This window comes from Alternaria burnsii (genome assembly GCF_013036055.1).
Source record: "Alternaria burnsii strain CBS107.38 chromosome Unknown 750, whole genome shotgun sequence".
Taxonomy (NCBI): domain Eukaryota; kingdom Fungi; phylum Ascomycota; class Dothideomycetes; order Pleosporales; family Pleosporaceae; genus Alternaria; species Alternaria burnsii.
In genome coordinates this window covers 1,758,691-1,782,263 of record NW_024066108.1, presented here as the reverse complement: position 1 = coordinate 1,782,263, position 23,573 = coordinate 1,758,691, and the positions used below count along the sequence as shown (strand labels likewise).

Sequence of the window (23,573 nt, the reverse complement as noted above, 5' to 3'; positions counted from 1 at the left end):
AAACTTAAAACAAAGTCGCGCAGTCGATGGTAATAGGAATGGTCGACAGGGGTATCAATGCAGAGTCGAACACCAAATGCGGAAAAAGACATACTATGCCCTACTCGGGTTGATGTTCTCCAGCTCGCTGCGCTGGCGCAAGTACTTGGCGGCAAGTTGATCGCCACCCTTCATGGACTGCTCCATCCAGTGCTGTGCAACACACATGGTCATTGGATCGCTGCGAGCGGGATCCTGTGACGCTCTCCTCTCACGGTTGAGAAGCTCAGTCTTGAAGACCTCGCTGGGCCTGGTGAGTGGCAATACAGTGCGGTGAACGAGCTCGGGTGAAGTGAGGTAAAAGATGGCAAGCTCACGCTCAGCTACTGCGTCGCCTTCCTTGGCAGTAATAAGAAGCATGCGTCCGGCATCCTCCATAGTGTACTTGGATAGTGGTTCGTCGACCGGAGCCAGTGCGGTGGATGCTACGCCCGCCTTCTCGGCAGCACCACCGCTGCTGACTTTGCCAGCATCTCGCTTGGAGTTGTGGGTGATGACTTCGTCAACAAGCTCAACCATGATCCGGCAGACATCTTGCTTGAGGCCAAGGGCAGCAAGACCAACATCCCAGAATGCCTTGCCTCGCGCAGTCTTGTCCAGCATTTGCGCGGGTACGAATGATGCTATGTATTGTAGGTCTCGGAACAGTGTCTTGGGTCGAATGTTAGCATCGCGGAAGAGGCCTTGGATGACTTCAACAATCATGTCTGTGCTTGGTGGTCCAACCGGAGAGCGTGCACCGTTACGAGGCAGAGGAGAGGCGTTGCTAGCGCGTTCTACATTCATGCTGTGGGAGCGGCGTTCCTCGCAGTTGGCAATTGCCTCTTCCAGGTTCTGTGCACGAGAAGTCTGCGTAGCTGGCTCACGGGAGCTGAGTTCCGGCATGGTGCCAAGAGTAGGCGATTGGGGAACTGGAGGAAGTGTTTCGCGACGGTTATTGTAGGAGCGACCTGTTCGAGAAGACAAAGACGCTATGATGAGCAACTCCAGCTCGTACAATGCATGGAGCTTGGAGAAGGGATTGGGGTGTGTTTGAAATCTGCCTAGCAGCCGCCGGAAAGCAACGTTGTAGGGGAACTCGAGGAGTCCAGCCTTCTTCGCTGTGGCATTGCCAACCGAACGTGAGGTCGCATCGCTTGAGGCTGAAGAATGCTCACCAGCTGATTGATGAGCGTCGGATGCGCTAGCATGTTGGAATGTCGCAACAGGTGGGGCAGCTGAACCCCGCTCGTTGCGGCCAAGCGTCTCCAGGGGCAGGTTGCGTTGATCAGGTAGCGTCTGCTTTCGAATGTTCTTCATGCTCTTCTTGGCAAGTTGCTTCTTGCGCTTGCGCTCTTCTTCGTCCCTGCGCTCGAAGACGTCGTCAAGTAGATCACCACAGAACCACGAGTCGGTCTCGCTCCCGTTGGCGAAAACCATCGTTCCGAGATCACTCAAGAGAAGGCCTGTGAGTGTTTGCTTCAAATCGAGCATGAAACGACGCTTGTCTTCGTTGACCATTGCAGATTGCTTCAGCATCACCGTACCCTTTGAAGATGATGCGGTACGTGGACGAATGCTGGTGGCATTGGTGGGCGACTGCGCTTGAGTTTGGAACGGGGACCAGAAAGTAGCCACAGAGTCGATCGACAAGACAGGTGAAGAGCCACCGAAGTAGTCATGAGAGTCCATGGGATTCCTTCCCCAGGGACTCTGATCAAAGCTGGAAGATCCATTTCGGTTGGCTGCGGCACGTAGACTGCCCTGGCTTGGTCGTTGCGAAAAGTCATGACTACGTGAACCAGGCCGGCCATGGGTCTCGTACTCCTCGTCGCCAGCGATAGAGAGCGTGCCGACGCCAGTCAGGAACAGATCACCCTTCTGTCGTCCACTTTCTAGAATTTGTTGATCGCGCTTGTATAAGTCGCTGGACCAAAGAACGGGTCCGTCCAGAACGCCCTCGCCAATGATCTTCGTGACGCACTTGTCGACTTCAAGACAGAAACGATGTATCCGCTCTTCGCCCTTGCAGAAGTTCTCTACGCCGTATTGCATGAGCCATTTCAGGGTGATTTGCGACTGCTCATCGGACAGCTTGTTTGGACCACCGAAATCTTGAGTGGCGGACATGAGGTCAACGAGTTGAGCTTCGTTTTGCCGTAAGAAGCTGTTGGTGCTCCGTGGCTGAGAACCAGAAGGACCTCTGGCACTAAGCGTCTTCGACTGTTGTTCCATGATCTTGAGGGCAAGCGCGACGTTTCTGGCGTCTTCATATGGCTTCGAGGTACGAACATCTGTAATGTACCACATCTTGTCGCGAAGGTTCTTGAATGTGATCATCATTTCTTCAACCATACCATCTGATCGCTCCTGTGATTGCTTGAGCCACACGAACCAGGCCTCGAACTCTTCGATGGCGTTGGCTGCTTTGCTAAGGAGATCGCGCGGACCGCGAGAGAAGTAGTTGAGGAGAGCGGCATACCCATTCTTGACCAATGTCGGGGAGCTGAGTCTTTTCAAACTTTGCAAGGTCTTGTAGTACATGTGCGCATTGACGAAATCAGATCGTGCTTGGCACTGGTACATGGCTGTCTCGAGCATGGTAACGAGAACAGAATTGTTCTCTTGCTTTTCGCCAACTTGCGGGTTGCTGTGGCTCCTTGGGAATTGTGGTGAGCGTCGAGATGAGACATTCCTTTGACTTGCGATCATGTTTGTGAGCTGACTTTGGCTCTGTGTTGAGTTGTACGGATTGCGTGAGCCAAGATTGTCACTAACATTGCGTACCGGGCCACGTCCACGTGTGCTCTTGCGGGTTGTCATTCGGTTGCTGAAATTCTTCGATTCGCTGTCGGGTGCCAGTTCTTTCGGAATTTCGTACTCTTCAACCAGCTTGGCAATGGCCTCTTTCAACTGGTGGTAGTCATTTCCAAGATCGAACCTGTTCCCGCCATCCTCGTCGTCACTGCTGTCACTGTCTGGTGAGTCTTCATCGTGCTCATCTTCATCATCAAAATCCTTGCGCATACGCGGCTTCAGCTGCTTTCCATCAGCGGAGATGTAAAGGACAGCCCATCGCTCTGCGCACGGATGGCATGAACCCGATGTCGCCTCGAAACCTAGAATGCGAGTCATCTCAGAACACGCTGATCGCAGCTGTTTTCCGTATTGCTCTGTTGGTACTGGCTTCATCTCATTTTCCGAGTCGGTTGATGCTGGGTTGCCATCCAGGAGCGGCTCTCGCGACGTCTGGTCACTGGTCATGGAAGAGGCACTGGCACTCAGAATAGAGCTTGCATCAGTCACGGAAGCGGTGGCATTCCGGAATGGTACTGACATCCCGGACATGGATGAAGCAGATGAAGCAAGACCAGTACGGCGCTGGCTGTCGTTGTCCATATGGCTCGATGATGGACGGCGCTCTGGGAAGAGGGCATTAACCAAGGTCACAATGTCTGCCGGAGAGAGAACAATGAAGGGCTGGACCTCTACAGTTTCCCTAGGTGACGTGATGGCCTTTGCAGGTAGTAAAATTGGCTTCGAGGGAGTTTTAGTGTGCTTGAATCGGGCCAAGATGTTTTCGATATGTGTTCGGATCTCTGGAAGTATCGGTACTTTCTTTTGCCTAGATTTGTTGTTAGCTGATGATATTAGTGTTACCTGGGAATCGGACCATACCAGTTGTAGGTCATGTCCACGACGTATTTCTGCGCTCGGATGGCAACCTCCTTCAGGATTTTTATGCGGGCATGCTCGCTGATGTGGTGGCCTATCATGATACCGTGAGTCTAGCTGTTGTTAGTGCCATGAACCTCGTATCGACAAGGGTAAACATGCCTCAGGATGAATGATGGCGTTCATCAGGAAAGTAGAGAATAGCCAACGCGAAACGAAAAAGTTTTGAGAAGCTCTGCGGACGTTCTTCTCGTCCTCTAGCTTTCGGAGAATGGCATTTCCAATTTCTAGGACGCCTTCCGGGATACCGCCGGCACTAGGCTCATCGTCAACGACTTCGAACAAGCGTTTGACAGCCTTGTCAAAGAATTCATCTGCTGCAATAGTATCTTTGGTCGAACGTTGGACCGGCATTCCGGGTCGTGCTGCCTGTTCTTCTGGCTTCTCTAGCAGAAACTGGCCGTCCTGTAGGGTCTGCATAAGATAAAGCTCCAAATTGGTCTTGCCAGGCCACTCTCGCATACCTGCCCAGACATCAAGTACAGTTCTGATGAAGTTTGGGTTGTTGTTCTTGATCAATTTGGCACAAACAGTGGCCCATACATCAGTGCGGCGGAGGTCCTCGGCTGAGTCGGGTCCGGACGAGTTGGCGAATATGGTGTAGACTAGGGCAGACAACGGGTCATGGCGCTGAAAAGACAACAGACGTTCTACTGGACTCGTTCCTTGCTGTTGGGGTTTTTGCGAGGATGCATTGCGGCTGCGGGCGTTTGCAAACATGACCGAGTCAATGGGATCCATGGTCTGACGGAAAGACGTAAGAGAAGTGAGCTCTTGCTGCGAAAGACTGGAAATGCGAGCAGCAAGAAAATCAGGATTGGTGCGGATCTCAGAAATGAAATCTAGAAGATTGTCCAAAATCTTGGACGGAACTTCATTGAGGAAAGTCGAAGCAGAGAGGGGCTTCTCGCTCTTCATGTTCTTGGACTTGCCAAACTCCAGATCCGGCTCCAAAAGGGCGTATTGTCTCGTGGCATCACACGAGTTGCGGACATCGTTCAGGGCATTGTATAGGGATGCGAAGGACTTCTTGTCGTCCGACCGGAAGTTATCCACCAGCGTGCGGTAGGCAAGCTCTCCGCAGTGTACCAGACGTGCGGAGAGGGCGCTAGAGACCAGCCACCTGTGTAGACGCACGCGGGCGTGGGTCTTGCGCTGCTCTTGGTAGCCCTGGAGGCGTATTAGATGAGCGAGTTCGGCGAGGGAAGTCGCAGACGGTGGGATGGCTGCAGTCGGCAGGTACGAGTCGGTGTAGGAAGAAAGGTCGGCAGGCAGCAGTCGAGGCAGGCGGCCTGCGGGTGCAGACATGGAGGCGGGCATCTGGGGTCGTTGGAGTGTCTGGTGGCCATGGCGGTCGTTGTCGACGTCTGGCGTTCCGCCAGGTCGACTCCCCATGGTGGTCGTCAGGTGCTTGGGAGCGCGAGGTGAGGGCGACCGGGGCGGAGCCTCAGTGGGCGGGTCGTCGACTTGAGAAGTAGTCACGGTAGTGTGTGAGGGCGTGTGGCTTCTGGACGAAACATGCGTCACGGTGGGCGACACGGCTACGAGTAAGGTCAGCGTCGGCTCGCCTGCCAGCTCATCGTACATGGACAGAGCAGCGCATCGATGCTCGCGCCAGCTATTGGACGCTGGACCGCTCGAGGACACCAAGGAGCACAAAGCCCAAGGAGGGAAAAGCACCTACGCGGAGTATTGCCAGCCTGTGCCGGCGAGGCTGTGAGTTGGGTTCGTCGGATCATGTCGCCATGAGGGAGCCCCATGGAAGCCCTACGGAAGGTGCAGACCTCAAGAAGATGGCAGTGATCCCCTACGGCATTGCCAGATGGAGCGATGGTATTGGGAGAATGGGGACTGCTTTGGGCGCGACCTCTCCACAGCTTTGGACGTATGCGCTGGCGCGTCTTGACTCTTTAGGTGGTAATGATACAGAGTAGCGAGGGCAAGTAGGTGTGATTGGGCGCCTGTTTCGAGTCCCTGTAACAAGGGCGGGCAAGTCACGACTGCAGCTCAACGGCCCCCCTACTAATGCTAGCTATACTGACTATACTAAGGCTAAGACGCGAAAGCGACCAGAAAGCGGTGATGGACAGCCAGCGGCGATATACTGTGTATAGTTGCAGCGGGGGAGCTGCTTCAGATTGGTGGCCATGGCAGACCGCCAGACTTGCCCACGGCCTCACATCGCCATAGAACTGTCCAGGCGATGACTTGCAGGAACAGCACATCGCTGTGGGACGAATGAGGGCCGACCGCCCAAATGCCTCAGCTCTGAAAGGTCCATGGACCCTCTTTTGCCCACACGTTTTGCATGGCCAGCCATCCCCGCCTCGCACAGAGACTCGTCGACAACGCACGCTTCTGATCGGCACCGTCGTCTTTCTGTTGGAAGCTTCGGCGATGCTCTCCCGCCGCTGGTGCTGGCGAGCCATGTCGCCATAGAGAGACTAGGGTATCGGCTTGGCCGCTTCTGCGACCGCCCAGAGACGCTACCCCTCCTCTCCATCACCACGACAGATGACGCTCAACAGCAGAGCAGCTCGTAAACTCTCAAACACGCTGCTCTGGCGCATCTGCAAGGCCAAACAAAGGGCGACGCCCAGCAAATCACATGAGCGCATGTCTTCTCGCCCTCCTGACGTGACGGCCGTCGAGTGGAGTCGCGCTGCCCCTGCGCTGCCAGCGCATTCCTGTCAAAAAAGACCATGCCATGCAACATGCTGCACGCCAAAGCATCGCGCTGCACTGCTGTGAACCCATGGTTTCCCACTTCATATCCCAGTGCATGGCTAGTGCCTAGTCAATCTCCAGATCATTCATCATCTTGCCATGTATATGCCGTCGCCGTCCAATGAGCCTTGCTGTCGCACCACATACTAAACTATCTGCAGCATCTTCTGCTTGGAGCTATTGCTGCACACGCTGCGGAGCTTCGTTCCTTTTGCATGTTTGCAGCAGCATTGCGTCTGCACCGGTATCCTAGTGGGTGGCAGCTCTATCGCCATCGTAATATTACGAGATAACAATCTTCTGCGTGGGCGTTGAAATGTTACATTAACCATGTCCCCAAATTTGGGTGTCGGAGATCGTTGTGCCCATCTGCCGGTCCTAGTCGCGTGCGAAATACCCCGCCACCACGAGTTGCCGCGTACAGACCGCTCCTTCCTCAGGTACCTATGGCCCACCGACGTACCCAACGGCACTTGGGCTGACGCTTACGTGCCCAATTGCTGCTAAGCGCCTATCTACAATGCAAGACATAGGAAAGTGTGGTGATCCCGCTAATCCGACATCAACGCGCCAGCGTAGCGCTCTACCGGCACCATTGCACCCGATCGATGGTCTTCACGACTCCATCAGAGCTTGCCCTCTTGCACCCATAGTCAAGTCATGGCTTCCCTGAGTAGAGGTGCGACACGTTTCCGACTGTGCTGCACTTGTCGTTGCCACCAAGTCTTTCTCCACTCCCTCTTGCTGTCAATGTCGTCGGAATTCTGCCACTCCTCCAATCCCAATTCGTCTTTTGAATTCGTGGCAAAGTTTTTGGCAGCTGACACGGCGCCGTCGTTGAAGGCCCATAATAACAGCTCTCTCTGGAAACCGCCATCTGAACCTGTGGATGTGGTCATCAAGGAATACATGTCCAAATCCCGGTCCTTTGCAAATTCCTTCAACGCTGCGAGGAATGCCTCAACTGTCTGAGCGCTTCCCTCGTCACCAGCCTTGTTTTGGAGGAACTCGATAGACTTGACAACGGAGCTGACGCCGAGCTTCAGACCACCCTGGTCCCACTGCTTGTAATCTTTCCGAAGTATGTCTTGCAGCTTTAGGCTTCCAATGTCCTTCTTTGCTGCATTGATCTCCTTGTAGAAGCTGGTTCGGTCGAAGCTTGCAGCTAGCTGGGGACAAAGCATAATCTTAGCCTCCAGGTACTCGACAGCCTTACGGTCATGCTCGGTCGTTTTGTTTTCGTCATTGAGATCAGCCGTATCAATAAGAATACTGGCCAAGCTTAATTGGGCAATATCCGCATCCCAGCGCTGAACAAAGGCAGCGTCGTTGGACATGCTGTCACCCTGCGCATGAGCTGCTCCAGAAGACAGGGCAGATAGCGAAGCCATATCCCACGATGGCCGACAGTAGTTTGCGATCAAGCTAGTGCAGCTGCCACTCTTCTCGATAATCCTCGGCTCCTCACCTGTGTCCTCCGGAACTTTCTTTTCATCATCATGGTGGTCAATGACGCCAGCGACGCGCTCGGCATACATCTTGCCTAATTGACCCTGCAGAGCATTGTGGTCTACCAAAATCCATTTGGTATTCTCAGGTGCAAGCTTCGACTCTATGTCGGATAGCGCGGGTAAGTCATCAAGCGTAATCAAGTGCTTCGACTCAATATTGGCGTGTTTAAATACGGCAAGGTATTCCGGCCTTAGCTGAATATCAGCAGCTGGAATATTCGTAATTGGCACGTAAACTGGACTAAAGGCATTTTTGGGCGGTGACATAGACCGAATGTACGCGTATAGAATAGAACATGACATCGAATCAAGATCTGCAATTCATAAGTTTGAAGCGCCATTGTGGAGCAGAAGCCATGCTCACCCGCGGACTCATTGCCAATGACGAATGTAATCTTCTGACTGGTTTCAATAGCGCTCCGGAGAGCGCCTCTCGCGTGTGTAAGAAAGCCTCGTAAGGAATTCCTCGGCACTGCCATGATGGTGTTTGGCGGTGAGAGATGTGAGAGGATTTTAAGAGGTTCAAAGTAGACGAGCGAATCGTGGTCGAGGATACGGGTGACGTAGGAGAAGCTTGGACCACACCCCGCGCATCACGAGAATAGGAAGGAGCGATAGCAGGAGGGCTAAGAGCAACAATGATGGAGTGAGACCAGTGAGCTTTTCGTATTGAATTCGATTTGATCGCAGCCGCTTTAGTCGCCAAACTCTGGCATCTAGCCTTGCTACCTACCCAGCACTTGGAAAGGCGCCACACGTCCATGATGGTCTTTTGAAAGATGCCGTTCACCATACTAAGGCCTTTTGGAACGCGATCGATGACTTGCCTAACTGATCTCGACGCTACCTGCAGGAACTCCTTTGGTACTTCGTAACCTGCGTGCAAAAAATTGCATAATGGGCAGCATCTCTTCGCGACTACTTGGCATACCGTCGCCGTTCTTCTCCCACTCTTTGAACTCAATATAGTCAAAAGCGTCTTTCAGCTTCGTCGTAGCACTGTCCGTGACTGCCGACTTCTTGTTTGCCTTGCACACCAGCACCGGAGTCTTGCTCTTGTTTTGCAGAGCTTTCAGGGACACTGATTGTGACAGTGGCCCACCGATACTTATCACCCCGCCTAGTTCTTCCTCGAACTCGGCTGCGACCTGCAGTCCGACCATGCCGCCTTGCGCGAATCCAAAGATCATGATCTCTCGTCCTTTGTAGCCACATCTCCCAATGAGACCTTCACGGATGATCTGGTCTAGTACCAGACGTGTTGACCCCTGGAGACCGGTATCCATGTCCATCTCGCCGGTACTGGAGTCGAAGATCATATCTTCACCCCAGTGCGTTCCACCGAGGTCGAACGGCACGGGATTCGGTGCCTGTAAGGCGAGACATGCTGTTTCAGGTAAATTAAGCTGCTCACCGAGCCTTGTAAAGGGTGCGTTCGTATCGCCGAGTCCGTGTAGGAGGATCAAGATGTTGGTGGGCGGCTGCGAAGACGGTGCTGCAAAAGTCAGTAGAAGTAGGGATAACACTGCGGAATGCGACATACGTGGCGTGATGCTGAGCGTCGCTGACGACGGAAAGTCAGCTTTGGTAGGGAGTCGGCCCGGCATGTTGCTGTGAAGATGGCGTTGTGGCTGAGCACATGGTGGAGTTCGAGGGAACAGGAACGATCACGGAGCTTCGGGAGATGCTCGCTCGCTAGCCTACCAAGCTTTCAACAGGAAGATCAAGCAACAACGCGGATCTTCACCCACAGATGGTTCTGGACCTTCGTACAAAACCAAAGGTTGTCGTGCAGGTCTCTGTACGTCCAGCCGTTTACGACTGGAGCTTTCTACAGCTCCAGCCCCTCGATACCAGATTCCAGCCGCTCTGTCATGCGAGGCTAAGCTTTACCAAGGAAGCTTATTTGGTTTGCCGTGCATCCCGCCGGTCTGACGTCCACATCCTGGCTCATTACGCACGCGTCTATACCACAATTGGCTGATCATAATACTCCAAACGTACCAACACGACACATGGTCCACTAAGATGGAGCCGTTCGTGCGCTGGCGCGTAATGTGGCGCGAGAATGAGCTCAAGGACCCTGCGTATGCTTCATAGCTGTGCCACAAGTGGTCCCTGGATGGCTGAGCGATGAGAAAGAGAGGGGCACGATCGGCCCTGGTGGATGATTTGGTACTGCCAACAGTTGCATGAATGCTGGCCGCCTATGACGCCGACCGGCAGCAGCTGGCTGCGGAGAGATACTTAAAGCGAGGTCAGGTACGCTTTCTAGGACACGGCACTCAAACACTATCCTCTCAACACTTCAACAGCAAAAGAATCTTACTTGTATTCACATTTCCACTTCAAATCTTCATAATGGGCTTCTGGGGTAAGTCTTCCATCCTGATCGTTAAAGAATCTGATATTAATCTTCACCGTATAGACAGGAACGAAGACAACTACCAGCAGGTATACGAGAACGACAACTTCGAGGAGAACAAGTCTAGCTTGGGACATGAGGTGATCGCTGGAGGAGCTGCCTTCGCTGGGTTCAAGGCTTTCGAGGACCATCAGCGCAAGGAGGGTAAGTGTGCCCTCTCTTGTGACTGCTATCTTACGCTGACACCTGATGCAGGCAAGCCCGTATCCCACCAGTTCGCTAAAGAGCTACTTGCTGGCTTCGCAGGTGCCGAGGTAAGCATTTTGAACGTAGTAAGACGAGATGGGTGCTAATCGGGATCTGTAGGTCGACAAGCTTGCTGAGACAAAGGGCGAGGACTGGTTCGACCGCGAGAAGGCGAAGCGAAGCGCGGAACAACACGCCGAGCGCATGTACGACGAGCACTACATTGACAACCATGAGGCCGACCAGTACGACCCCCAGCAATATGGTCGCCCAGAGAGGTTCGAGCGACGCGGATGGTAGCGGAGCAGAGAAGACTATGATTGGTGCAGTCTTGTAGAAGAAATGAACAAACCAATGAATGACTAGCTTATCGAGATGCACACCCTTGCTTTTGGTCAGCCTCTCAAAACTGTCAACGTGTTTCGCGAAGGGTGTCAGCCACTGCCATGCCTAGATGTGTTGATATACATTCGGATCGGGTCCTGTTATCAGGGTGAATGAGGGGGTCCACAGCCTGACTAGGTATGACGTTGTCGCCAATGTCGCCAATCTTGCCAAGTGCGTGCATGATTCGTGCAAATCTCCTCCGCGATACACACCTCAGTGTGACGGCGCTCGCATTACGTTCGAAGTGCTCGAAAGTAGCACACGACCATCTTCGCGGTCATCGACACACATTCAACAGGTCGGATCCCGATATATCGTCACCCCGTGGGATCTGATGAGCCTGCAAGAAACGCGCTTTTGTGCCCCCCTTTCATCGTGTTTGGCGGTTGACGCGCCAACGACGTAGTGATGAAGTTTGCGAAGTGAGACAGCGCGTTCGAGTATCACCAGCCACTGGACTGACTGCAATAGAGAACTAGAGCGCGATCTCGTTCCGGAGTGGCGGCTCAAGTACTTAGACTACAAGGTGATGCCGACTTCCGCTAGCCCACGTCTAGCACCACCGCAGTTGACTGACGATGCCCACAGGTTGGCAAGAAGAAGCTTAAGGCCATCAGTCGGGCCCTCCGCAACGTAGAATCCACCCCACGACTCCGGCGACGCGGCACCAACGTCCTCCCCTCGCCCTTTGATGCGGCCCCGAAATACACGTACCTCAATCGCGACCATGCGCGACAAGGCGAAACGGGCAGCACGAGAGACCCCGGGGATCTGAGGGCGCTTGCCATAACGAACAGCCGGAGCCAACACAGCCTGCAACAGCGAGAGAATGGTGACCGGACTGGACGCACACCCGAAGAAGAACCATTGACTCGGAGCGGGAGCAAAAGCCGAGACTGGGCCAACAACTACGGCAGCTTTGGTGGGAATCTGTCTGGTGGCACGCAGAACAGCTCTGCAGCCAAAGCCAGAGCCCCGCCGTCTCTGAAGCTCCCTGGCGCAGCTCTCGATCCCGACAATGTCTCGCCACAAGTCGAAGGTGCGTCAGGCGCGTCACTGCGGAGGCAGAAGACAGTCAAGCTTCCGTCTCCTGTGGAAGACGAAAATGGCAATGACAACGCCTTCGAGATCGGAAAGACAGTCTCGCCCAACAAGCATCACAACTCGCTACCAAACAGATACAAGAGCGTCTTCACTCCCCAGCGCATGAACTCTCTGCCAGGACCCATCACCCAGCACAAGTCGCGTCCGTCAGTACGCCGACTGTTCTCGCTAAGCAACAAGACACCTCCAGATAGTCCGGGTGATGTCCCACTCGAAGCCTACCGTGATCTCGACTTCCGCCAAGCCGAGTTTTTCAACTTTCTTGATGTCGAATTGGATAAGATCGAGACGTTCTACAAGCACAAGGAAGACGAGGCTACCAAGCGTCTATCTGTCCTCCGCGACCAACTTCACATCATGCGGGACCGACGTATCGACGATGTCATCAAGCGCCAAACCGATAAGATGAATGCCAAGGCTCGCAAGAAGCACGATGGGAAATATGTCCTGAGCAACGGCCAAAATAGCAGCTCAGGTGACGAGAATCAGCAGGTCAACAAGACGAACGGAGGCTCCCTCAAAGATGCTTTCCTTAACCCCATAGATGCTGCATTAGACGCCATCAACGCGGGCAAGTATGGGAAGAGCACCAAGAACATAACACAGCTTGCGACGCCAGCAGCACTCCAGCCCAAAGACCACCCCGATAGTCGCCGCGACTTTACCAGACGGCCCGAATTGCCCGATGTGCCGTATCAAACAGCGAAACGGAAGCTCAAGGTTGCACTACAAGAGTACTATCGAGGGCTGGAGCTTCTGAAGTCCTACGCGTTACTGAACCGGACTGCCTTCCGAAAGATCAACAAGAAGTACGATAAAACCGTCAACGCGCGACCGTCATCGCGTTACATGAACGAGAAGGTGAACCAAGCCTGGTTTGTGAATAGCGATGTAATCGAGGGACACATCCGAGCAACCGAGGACCTATACGCAAGATACTTCGAGAAAGGCAACCATAAAGTTGCCATCGGGAAGTTACGCATCAAGATCGCACGAGCAGGCGATTACACAGACAACACATTCCGTAACGGTCTGCTATTGTCAGCGGGTACCATACTTGGCATCCAGGGGCTCATCAAAGCAAGTCAGATAACGGATTTGCATGATCCTGACGGCTCCGTGCTTGCGATGAACACGAGCTATCTACTGCAGATCTACGCTGGATACTTCCTGATTAACTTTCTTCTTCTCTTGTTCTGCATGGCGTGTCGGGTATGGCACGAGCACAAGATCAATTACGTTTTCATTTTCGAATATGATACCCGCCACCACTTGGACTGGAGGCAACTTGCAGAGGTCAGTAGTGACCATGTCTATACTGTTTCTAACACTAACCCACGACAGCTTCCTTGCTGGACTTTGTTCATGCTTGGACTATGTATGCAAATCAACTTTCATCAGGTTGGGGGAGACAATCTTTATCTCTACTATCCGGTCATTCTCATCGGCATATCGGTTTTGCTGTTATTCAATCCTTTGAAGATATTCTACTTCCGTACCCGCATGTGGTTGCTATACTCGCTGGTCAGTATTCTAGTCGCGCTAGATAGTATCTCTACTAACGCAATACTAGTGGCGCCTGTTGCTCGCTGGTATTTACCCTGTCGAATGGCGAGACTTCTACCTCGGCGATATGTTCTGTTCCCTCACCTACAGCATGAGTGTAAGCCAGCCAAACGCATCCTTGTCTCAATACTGAAAGTCTTAGGGTATCGCGTTGTTCTTTTGTCTCTACGCGCATGACTGGAACAACCCCCCGCAATGCAACTCATCTCACTTGCGCATTACCGGATTTCTTAGTACGTTGCCAGGTATATGGCGATTGATGCAATGTCTACGTCGTTACAGAGACACCGGAAACAAGTTCCCTCATTTACTTAACGGTGGAAAGTACATGGCGACTATCCTGTTCTATGCCTCCATCAGCATTTACCGCATGGATCAGAAGACATCCACTAAGGCAGTCTTCATACTTTTTGCAACCATCAACGGCATCTACACGAGCTTTTGGGACATTTACTACGACTGGAGTCTTGGTGACCCGCATGCCAAGCACCCGTTCTTGCGGAAGGAACTCGGATACAAAAAGGTGTGGTGGTACTACACTGCCATTTGCATCGATCCAATCCTGCGATTCAACTGGGTGATGTATACTGTTACACCCCTGCAATTACAGCACTCGGCTGTCACCTCTTTCTGTGTCTCGCTCAGTGAGATCTTCAGGAGAGGCATGTGGTCCATTTTCCGTGTCGAGAACGAGCACTGCACAAATGTTGGTCGATTCCGGGCAAGCAGGGATGTACCACTGCCATACTATGTACCCATGGATGCTGAGGTGGAGGAAGACCACACCTCGGGGATTCCGCGCGGGCCCACACAGATTGACGAGGAACAGCCTGATGAATATCGTCCACGGACACCGACAGAGGACCAGGTTCGTCGTCCTGCTACAGCCACAGGACCAGAACTTGGACAGTCTCAGTCGCCTGCTCGCAAGCGCCGCGGTCCCCTGGACGAATTTCGCCCATCTCCCCTGCAGCGCGCATTTACACACGTCGGCGATATCTTCCGCGATGCACACGCTGAGGACTTCGAGCGCAAGACAAAACCTGAGCTTGGTCATGATCCTCGCGATGCGAACAAAATGGAAGAAGACGACACAGATGACGAATCGGACAATGACGAGGAGCAGGAGGAGGTTCCAGACGAGAATGGTAGCGATGGCGCGGATAGCAGGAACAGCGATGCAGAACTCGAGGTCGATAACGAAGTCGAAGACGATGAGGAGCAAAGTGCGTTGTCACGGATACGCGAAGACTTTGTAATCGGCGTGAGTGGTGCACGAAGCGACTGTACTCATCAAGAGTAGTTCAAGCCACAAGCATATGGCATGCTCAACAATACACGGATGAATAGGAACACTGAAATCAGCGCATTGATAATTTGTTTCTTCAATTTAGTAAACATATTTCCTTCCGCTACTCTCGATCTCAACCACTTCTGCACACTAGACCCTTTCCCAAAGCCCGTCCCAAAAACTCCGTATCCCTGAACCAAGTTACCATCCCGCGGCTTCCTCTTACTGCAATTGGTGTACAGAGTATTCGGCGTACCAAAGTCCTTCCGAAGGCACATGAGCGCGCCATGCCAAGGACCGTTCTCTCGTCTCATAACGAGGTGCGCCTTTACATCCACTACATCAAGAGCACGCTCGTCCCCATGGGCATAATCCCAACACATGTTTTTTTGATCGTTCGCTGTCGAGCACTCCATTGCGTATCTATCATCTCTCCCCCATCCTTTCATACTCGGTCCCCTTCCTCCTCTCTGCCGAGCTCCAACTCCGAACCGGCGGTGTGTACTTGTACTTTGGGTCGAACGGCGCCCTGCACTTATCACAGCGGTACACTCCGTCCTTGTCGGGACCTAGTGCGATTGGCACTATGTTAGGGCATTTAGCGCAGAACCAGTCACCCTTTGATTTGGGGCAGTAGGCGATGTTGTTCAGGCAGGGGCCGTTGTGCGAAGCGGGATTGGGGAAATCGCACCCAGAGCAGCGATAGGGTGTTGCTGCTGGCATTTTTAATCGTAGTACAAGTAGTTGGTTGGTGGGGGTTTGATGTTGTGGTCGTTATCGATATGGTTGTATGGGATAGAAAGATTGATTGTAGGGTTGTAAGGGCAAATGTGTGCTGGATTTCTCTATTAATCGTGAAGCTGGGACAGATGGTATTTAGACTTGGAACAACTGGGTGGTTCTTTTGAGATTCTTCTTTCTTTTGGTCTTCGTACCGACAAGTTGCTATACATATGCAAAGAGAAGGTTTGTGCGTCGTGGGGTGGTCGGCGACAATGGTTCTCACGAAGTCAAAAGCCCGAAGTCTTTCGGGTTTCTTCAAAAGCTATTTCGATCACCTACAGTATCTGTTACAGAAAGGTAATTGCTCACACTCGTCTTTTGAAGTTTCATCACGTCCAGGACGTCATCCCGGGGACATATTACACATAACTCACAGTCGAATGACCTCACATTCCTCAAATCGACACATTTTTGAATAGTAATCCAACCCATATACAGCCTCGTTCGGCCCGGGTATTCGGTCGATGAAACAGCATTTTTTTCACTATACTGTTCTGTCTTGCTCACTTGGTGCACCGTGTGATGTATTCTTGGCGGGGAAAAGCAATTAAGAGGATGACGTGCACGCCACTCTTCAGCCGCACTAATCATGAAACGGATAACAAGACGTTCATCTCAAGTACGTGGCTACTTCCGCGTGTCCGGATTTGCTCCGTACCACGTTTTCTTATGTTCCGTTCCACGTGGACGTGGTCCCCGGCATTGCAGATCAACGTAGAATGACAAATAGAATAGGTAAAGAATCCATGAAGCTTCGAAAGTGAGGCGGTGCTGTGTTCTTTTTTGTATCACCTTAACGAAAACTGACGACGGCCGAGTAACGCAGAAAGCTGGCATCGCGCATCGTAGGCAATTGTACAACGTGGCAGGTAGATGTCCGGAAAACCATATCATGTGTCAAGCCTCAGCTCCCCGCGAATGGTGTGAGCTTGATCTTAGCCATTTCCTTGCACTGTTCACCTAATATGAAATCTGTAACCGCCTACATCTACCACTATCGCATGTTACCTTCAAAGGTTGATCTCACTCCACATGGCTAAAGCTAGATAGAATCCTCATCATCTCCAGATTCTCAATTCAGATCTGTCGCCTTCTCTCAACACGCGTTATGATCTTTTAGCCTATCCGCCTCTATCTTGTTGACTTCATTGACGAAGCTATAGGGACTCTCACTAAAGGCACCAAACTTCTTTACCAACCCCAGAATTCACATACCAGCCACTGTAGATATATGGCTAGTCTTGAGACTTTGACAACCAGTATCAGAACTATGCGATCATTTCAGCTGCAGTCGGATCAGAACAGCGATTTCTTGCATTTTATCGTTCTAGTCTGGGACTGTATCGAGATATTTTCTGGTCGCGCTTTTCCCTTTATCTGCCTTGGTGGTGGTGGTCCCTGCTGCTAGGAGCATCGTTCTTTCCACGAGCTTGTAGTAGTTTCAGATTGATGTTTTGAGCGCAAGATTGCGGTCGCTGAACTTTGCGCTTCGAGCGGCCGAATGGGGTTCAAAGCGGACATCGGAATACAGCTGATTCTTGCGAGAAGTAAAGACAGGATCATTGGAGATGAGCTTATGTTGTAGTCTGTTAATTGGTCTTTATAGCAAACCTGAGATGTCATTTGATATGTCAACTGGGAGTATTATGCCTCCATATATGTTTGAAAACTCGAACAATATTTTGAATAGGCTAACAGGGGATGAGACAATCTACCGCTTGGAGATTTTCCACCCGATGGCCCTTACAGTAGCGTTTTGGCGTAAGAGAATCTGTGCATATTGTTGTGGCCTGACATGAGAGTCTCGATACTACCAACTGACCGTTTAGTGCCTTTGCTAAACCCGTCTACAATACTTGATACCGACTCCAAACAATGCAGTTCCCAAGCGTCGTAGACAAGCGTAGGTTTCTCAAGTCTTCTAGCCTTAATCACGACGATGTCTTTTTGGTCGAGTATAGATTCGAGAGCATTGGCAACTGTGTTACGTTAACGGCAATACAGTGAATGGGTACAACCACTATCGCAAGTGGCGACTGGACCGCCGCAGAGAGTATCGACGCAAGGGACATTTCCTTCTCACAGTAACCTTGTTGTCATTGCAGACAATTCCTTTGGCAAACTGCAGGAAATGATGTAGATCGTCGTCGAAAACGGCTACGGCGATTGAATCTAGGCATTTTGGTGCTTGACGGATAGCAAAAGTGGTTCAGCGCTATGTTGAAAATATGTATAACGGTAGGTATTGCAGTCTTGGAAATCGTTGGCAAAACAAAGGAGGCACACGTTGGTTGGGAAGCTGTTTACTAGTGACCAGTTATGCTCTTGGCTTGAGGACGGTACTAATAACGCTATGAGCGGGGTCAATCATCTAGCGCATGCATTCTTGACGGACTCCAGGTAGACGTCTTGCACGATCTCGTGGTCTGGGCCGTATATTACCGACACAATCCATTCGGTAGTACTCCTCATAGAACTCGTACCATACTCAATTTCCTCCTATACACGTCATCTTCTGTTCAACGACCTCCGTAGTGATAAAGCCAGCGCTCCTCATCTCTTCTCAGATCTCAGCGACTCCCAAGACTGGTTTTAAGATCATGTACCTCCTGAGGCCAGATGTAGACAAGGGAATCATATCACCTGTACGCATGTTGGCTCTCTATAGATTGCTAGTATCAACTCAGCTTGACACACACACGCTCGTGAGCATTGTTGGCATAAGAACAGCGGATTGACCGTAGAGGGTTCGATAGTAACCCGTCGTGTGCTGCTTAGGTCAAAGTCGTATAATCCGCTGGAAGCATTGGAAGGACAGGAAGAGTCGGGGGCAAGTGTCCAAAACAAGGCCGCAAGTAGAGTGCGAATTGACAACACATAGCGTGGGGGTCTGTAGCTCCAATTGTCGAATAGCAGGAAATGATTATGCCGTGGCGTCGCATAACGCTGTCATTTACAAGACAGTCTTCCAAGGTACGTCCTAGGGGCTGGAAAGTCGCGATCGGGACGAAGCGAGCCAACTAGGCCACTTTAAGTGGGTACCTGCATGGGTGTCGCAGTCATCTTCGTCACGACTTCAAATTTGGGCGCGTCAATGAAAGAGATGGGGGATGGTGGCTTGATGCAGTGCAATATAGAGATCGTTCGATGAACGGTGGATGAGATTAACGAACCATCGAAACGCATTGCTTCAATCGTGGACTGCCTGCGACGCGGCACAGAGGATAATCGCTGACTCGTGAAAGACGTGAAACCGAGATGATTCATGCTCAAACTAACAAGAGCATCTAGAACAATGGAAGAGCCCCTACTTTGTATTGATGGGAATGCTAGCGCCAGGCACGGAACTGGGAGATGAGACGGATCGCTGCTCATTTCGCGCACGGAAGCGAACATGTAAAAGCGATCGGATCGATAGGCGAAGCCGCGGCTGCGCTGATCTGTGTCACCTCGGTAGTTATCGTGGAGAGAGCAGGTACGGCCTGTAGCGTGCGGAATACGATCGTGAATGAGAAAAGAAAAGATCGTTGACGTAAATGTATCCGCGGAGCTTGAACTTGACGCGATATCACATGATCAATCCATCACCAGAATGCCGACCAGCGATGATCGGATCCGCACCCGCACCTCAGTAGTGCTCTGTCACACCGCTTACAAGAAGAGGTGCGACAGGTCTCGCGGGGTAGACAATGGTGTTGATGGCGATTGGGTCTCGTGAGCCTCAGCAGATAACGCAAGCGGATGCATGTCATTTCCTTGGCCTGCCATTGGTGCAGGATGCTACTCAAAGATATGAGGTTTCGCGGAGGCTGCAGAGTAGAGTGATATTGTTCAAGGCACACAGGAAGGTGTGTCGAAAGAAGGATGCCTCGTGACGCTCGGTAGCGCCACCAAGTTCCGCATGGGCTTGACCTGACATGTTACTCAACAAATCTAAAAGGAACCACGACCTCTGTGGGAACTGCCCGCAGGCCTCTCAGATGCTCGCATTGTGGAGTTTGGGCATTGCTAGCAGAATGATCGATGCTTTAGTTTTCGATGTCTTTGTCGAACAAAGCAAATGGTGAGATTCCATGGTCCGCGGCAGCCGTGCAAGCTACGACCGTGGAAAGTACGGTGAGCAAGCCAATAGTCGAGACAGGGTTGCTTTGCCTGCCTCAACTGCAGCACCCCTTGGCGGTCATTCTCACTATGACGTATGAATCGAACGACAAGGGTAACCCGCCCCGTGCAAGTCCAAGATCTGGCCTAGTAAAACTCAATCGATGGGTTGACACCTGCAAACAGCAAATCTGGCAGGCAAATTTGACGGAGTTCGGCGAGCTGGCGTGTATCGGTCCCAGCATGCGCAGCCGCACTCGTCGGAAGGGTGTTTCCAAACATGAGTTCAACGGCCGGGGGTTTTCAAGCAATCGGAATTGAGGCGGCACAAGCGAGTTTTGTGTCTGCATCTAACAGGGAACGGCGAGGCTGCAGCACGTTTATCGCGAATGCGGGAAACGCTAGTTGTTGGGGCACGGTGCATGTCGCGAATCCATTGAGGGGAATCTGTCGGCCCGCGCTTGCTCTCACCTAGTGGCGCTATGATAAGCTGTTGCCCGTAAAACCTTGATTCCCATCTTCTGTTATTATGTGAAACTCCTCAACCTCCATTCTCTAGTAATCGTAATACCGCCAGTATGCCTCCCGATCCAAAGGACGCGCCGTTCCCCACCAAGCAGCTCATTATTCTCGGTATGTGTGGCGGCTGCAGTGATGTCATTGTGATTGGATGTTTCTGACCACCGCGTAGGAATATGCCGATTCTCCGAGCCTCTCGCTTTCAACTCCATCCTGGCCTATTCGGCCCTCATGGTTCAGGACTTGGGAATTAGCAGACACGATGCTTCTTTCTACGCTGGACTCTTGGTGTCCGCTTACGCCATCGCCGAGGCCATGACAGCCCCGTTATGGGGAATGGTTTCTGATGTCTACGGCCGGAAACCCGTCGCGCTCATTGGTCTGCTCGGCGTTGCCCTGTCAAGTCTCATGTTCGGTGTTGCGCAGACATATTGGGTCGCGCTGCTTGCGCGCTTTATCGGCGGTGCATTGAATGGAAATGTTGCAATCATGCAAACCATGGTCGCAGAGTCGGTCAAAAATCCGGCCCACGAGCGTGAGTAAATCGCGCAATACCCCATCCCGCATGTCCATCTAACCAGAGATAGCGCGTGCATATGCGACACAGCCCTTCGTCTGGACGGTGGGCGGTATTATCGGTTCAGCAATGGGTGGTTTCCTCGCCCAACCGGCACGACTCTACCCTCATGCTTTCGACAAGCATGGTCTCTTCGGACGCTACCCGTATCTTCTCCCTAACCTCATCGCAGCCATTGGGATTATGCTAGCCATCCTCCAGGGTATGATCTTCTTGGAGGAAACACTTGTCCGTGAAGAGAAGGAGGAGGGAGCAAATGGTACTGCGGACCACCATGAACAGCATGATTACCACGACCACCTGGATACCATCAACGAAACCCCTGCGAACGAGCGAAGCCGTCTTCTTGGACCGCCCGCGAACCACCCGCATGCGAACCGAGAGGCCCGAGGCTCAACCGCTGGCTCTATGCGGCACCGTGGCTCCATTGCTAGCTATACGCGCGACAGGTTGGCCTCCATGTCCGTTTCTGGCAGCATTCGACACATCCGCAAAAGGGCTTCTTTCTTGGAAGAGGGTATGCCTATGCCCTTCGACCAAAGGTTTGATATCCGCCGTTCATCTTTCGGAACCATGCACTCGATCAAGATCCAGCAGGACGTGCTACCCATGCGTGGTGGGCCGACCCCGAAACCCCGCAAGACCTTCAACCGGACTGTAGTTATGATCGTCCTCGCTATGTCCATCTTTGCTTTCCACCAAATGGCCTTCATCTCAATCCTCCCTGTTTACATCCTTGATACACCTACAACGACTGGCCTAGATTTCAAGGGCGGACTAGGAATGGATCTACCAGACGTAGGGAAATTCCTCACGGTCAACGGCTTCATCACTCTTTTTGTCCAGGGTTTCATCTTCCCTATCTTCGTCGAATGGGCTGGTGTCTGGAACTCATTCATCTGGATGATCATTCTTTACCCGATCACTTACCTGATTGTGCCCTTCATCAGCGCCTTTCCCCATGAGCTCGAGACCCCGGGTATCTACCTTTCGCTTTTTCTGCAGGCATTCTTTGGTATTATCGTGTTCCCGTGCGCCCTGATCCTGATGAAGAATGCCGTTCCGTCGCCCCTCGTCCTTGGTCGTGTCAATGGTATCGCTATGTCGGCCTGCTGTCTGGCGAGAACAATTTCCTCACCTCTTATCGGATTGATCTACTCCCTCGGAGGATCCGCGGCAGCCTGGTTCGCCCTTGCTGCTGCTGCCATCTTTGGCATGGTTCAATTATTCTGGGTTCCCAAAGAGGATGTTGGTGCCGTTCAAATCGACAATGGTCTTAAGAAGGTTATGCATCATGACATGGACGAGGACGCAGTAGACGACATTTCCATCATCGAGTCAGTCCGATAATAGAGTTCAAGAAGATAACGAAAGCATTGTGCGAAAAGCGGTGGATGATGGAGTAATATTTTTCTAGACGTCTTGGTATTCGGCGTTGCATGTTCATCCGGCGTTTATGGTTTGCCTCGATGTGCTTACATCTTGAGCGCTCATTTTCTATGTTCTTTACGGATGCGAGCATCTGAGCAGTTTTCTTGCATAGCGACCTGAGAAACTGAATGCCATTCACGTCGCGTCTTGCACGAACCTCAACTTTGAACCGATAATGTGTGATGCTTGACAGTCAGTCTATACTTGGGATGATGACCCACTTGGACAGTCCGTGCAACCCGTCCTACTCACGCACAGACAGCTAACTGCAAGTCGATCCAGGCCCACAGTGGGTCTACTCCAAGTTTACCACAGGGTTGGTGCAGCGCACGGAATGGCGGACATCCGGTATAATGATCACGATGGATCTACGCAGTCGTAATGAAGGAAGAGATGAGCTTTCTGTAACGAGCCAATAAATCTGAAAGGAATTCTCGAAAGCTTTAAACGTCAGGTTTTGAGATTGAAGAGCGTGAACGTCATTGCACCGGGCAGAACCAGGTCTCTGATAATAACGCATCGCGCGACAGCTGAATGCTTATCTTTCTTGGGTTCGTACAAGTGATAGCAATTCGACAAAGTAGATAGCACGCAACAACCACAATGACTGTGACAGGGACTCATCGAAAGCAATCCAACATAGAAACGAAAGCCATAAGAACACGAAGATAGCTTCCGTGCGATTCGTTAGTTGCGCGAACCATCCTGAACTGCTAAATCATCCTGCCGACTATCTTTGTGAGCATACTTTGCTAGCTGCTTTGTGGTATTGCGCAGTTGGCGGGCTACAAGAACACGACTTTGTGGAGGGTTGCATCGTGGGTCTTGGTCAGGATGCACATAGTAGGTTCGGGAGGAGATACCATGTCGCGAGAGGCGATCTTAAAGAAAGTACTGACGAAAGTGTGAGGCCATGAAAGTATCATAAATTCACAATGTATGTGCTGCGTTGTTAGTGATGTTCACTCTACACAAACGATGGAGCAAGAAGTGAAGTCGTAAGATGCGATGTCCAGATGGATTTGTTCTCCTCCTCTATAAGCGAGTGTCAGAACATGTCCCTTGAAATAGGTGTTCGCGCTCTGATTTTCTGTTGTTGCATGGTCAATGTCGAAGTTGTGAATGAACGCCGCTCGGGAAAGAAGTTTGCCGGCTGAATAAAGTCCGACTCCCGGCTTGGCAGAAAGCTGCACCTCCCCAAGGTAAGCTGAC

At 51.9% G+C, this 23,573-nt stretch overlaps 5 protein-coding genes across 5 annotated transcripts; 2 read left to right on the top strand and 3 right to left on the bottom strand.

Annotated features, from left to right (window-relative positions):
• Nucleotides 1-93: 93 nt before the first annotated feature.
• GT037_002023 (uncharacterized protein) lies at nt 94-5,340 on the bottom strand (the record flags this gene model as incomplete). Its single annotated transcript, XM_038927070.1, has 3 exons — nt 94-3,643; nt 3,697-3,806; nt 3,937-5,340. 3 exons carry the CDS (start codon nt 5,338-5,340, stop codon nt 94-96), a joined length of 5,064 nt encoding a protein of 1,687 aa, XP_038790362.1.
• A 1,793-nt stretch (nt 5,341-7,133) lies between these two features.
• Nucleotides 7,134-9,598, bottom strand: GT037_002022 (dhh phosphoesterase; the record flags this gene model as incomplete). Its single annotated transcript, XM_038927069.1, has 4 exons — nt 7,134-8,186; nt 8,725-8,867; nt 8,923-9,486; nt 9,535-9,598. The coding sequence occupies 4 exons, from the start codon at nt 9,596-9,598 to the stop codon at nt 7,134-7,136; spliced, it is 1,824 nt and encodes a 607-aa protein (XP_038790361.1).
• Nucleotides 9,599-10,352: 754 nt separating this feature from the next.
• Nucleotides 10,353-15,056, top strand: GT037_002021 (signal transduction protein; the record flags this gene model as incomplete). The annotated part of the gene is made up of 10 exons (XM_038927068.1): nt 10,353-10,365; nt 10,420-10,560; nt 10,612-10,670; nt 10,723-10,880; nt 11,461-11,515; nt 11,578-13,389; nt 13,438-13,617; nt 13,667-13,756; nt 13,802-14,923; nt 15,054-15,056. 10 exons carry the CDS (start codon nt 10,353-10,355, stop codon nt 15,054-15,056), a joined length of 3,633 nt encoding a protein of 1,210 aa, XP_038790360.1.
• Nucleotides 15,057-17,174: 2,118 nt separating this feature from the next.
• Nucleotides 17,175-17,710, bottom strand: GT037_002020 (uncharacterized protein; the record flags this gene model as incomplete). Its single annotated transcript, XM_038927067.1, has 2 exons — nt 17,175-17,319; nt 17,556-17,710. Coding segments are annotated over 2 exons (300 nt in total), but the record flags the coding sequence as incomplete, so codon positions are not given.
• Nucleotides 17,711-20,412: 2,702 nt separating this feature from the next.
• GT037_002019 (mfs general substrate transporter) lies at nt 20,413-22,280 on the top strand (the record flags this gene model as incomplete). Its single annotated transcript, XM_038927066.1, has 3 exons — nt 20,413-20,467; nt 20,526-20,888; nt 20,941-22,280. The coding sequence occupies 3 exons, from the start codon at nt 20,413-20,415 to the stop codon at nt 22,278-22,280; spliced, it is 1,758 nt and encodes a 585-aa protein (XP_038790358.1).
• Between the last annotated feature and the right edge of the window lie 1,293 nt (nt 22,281-23,573).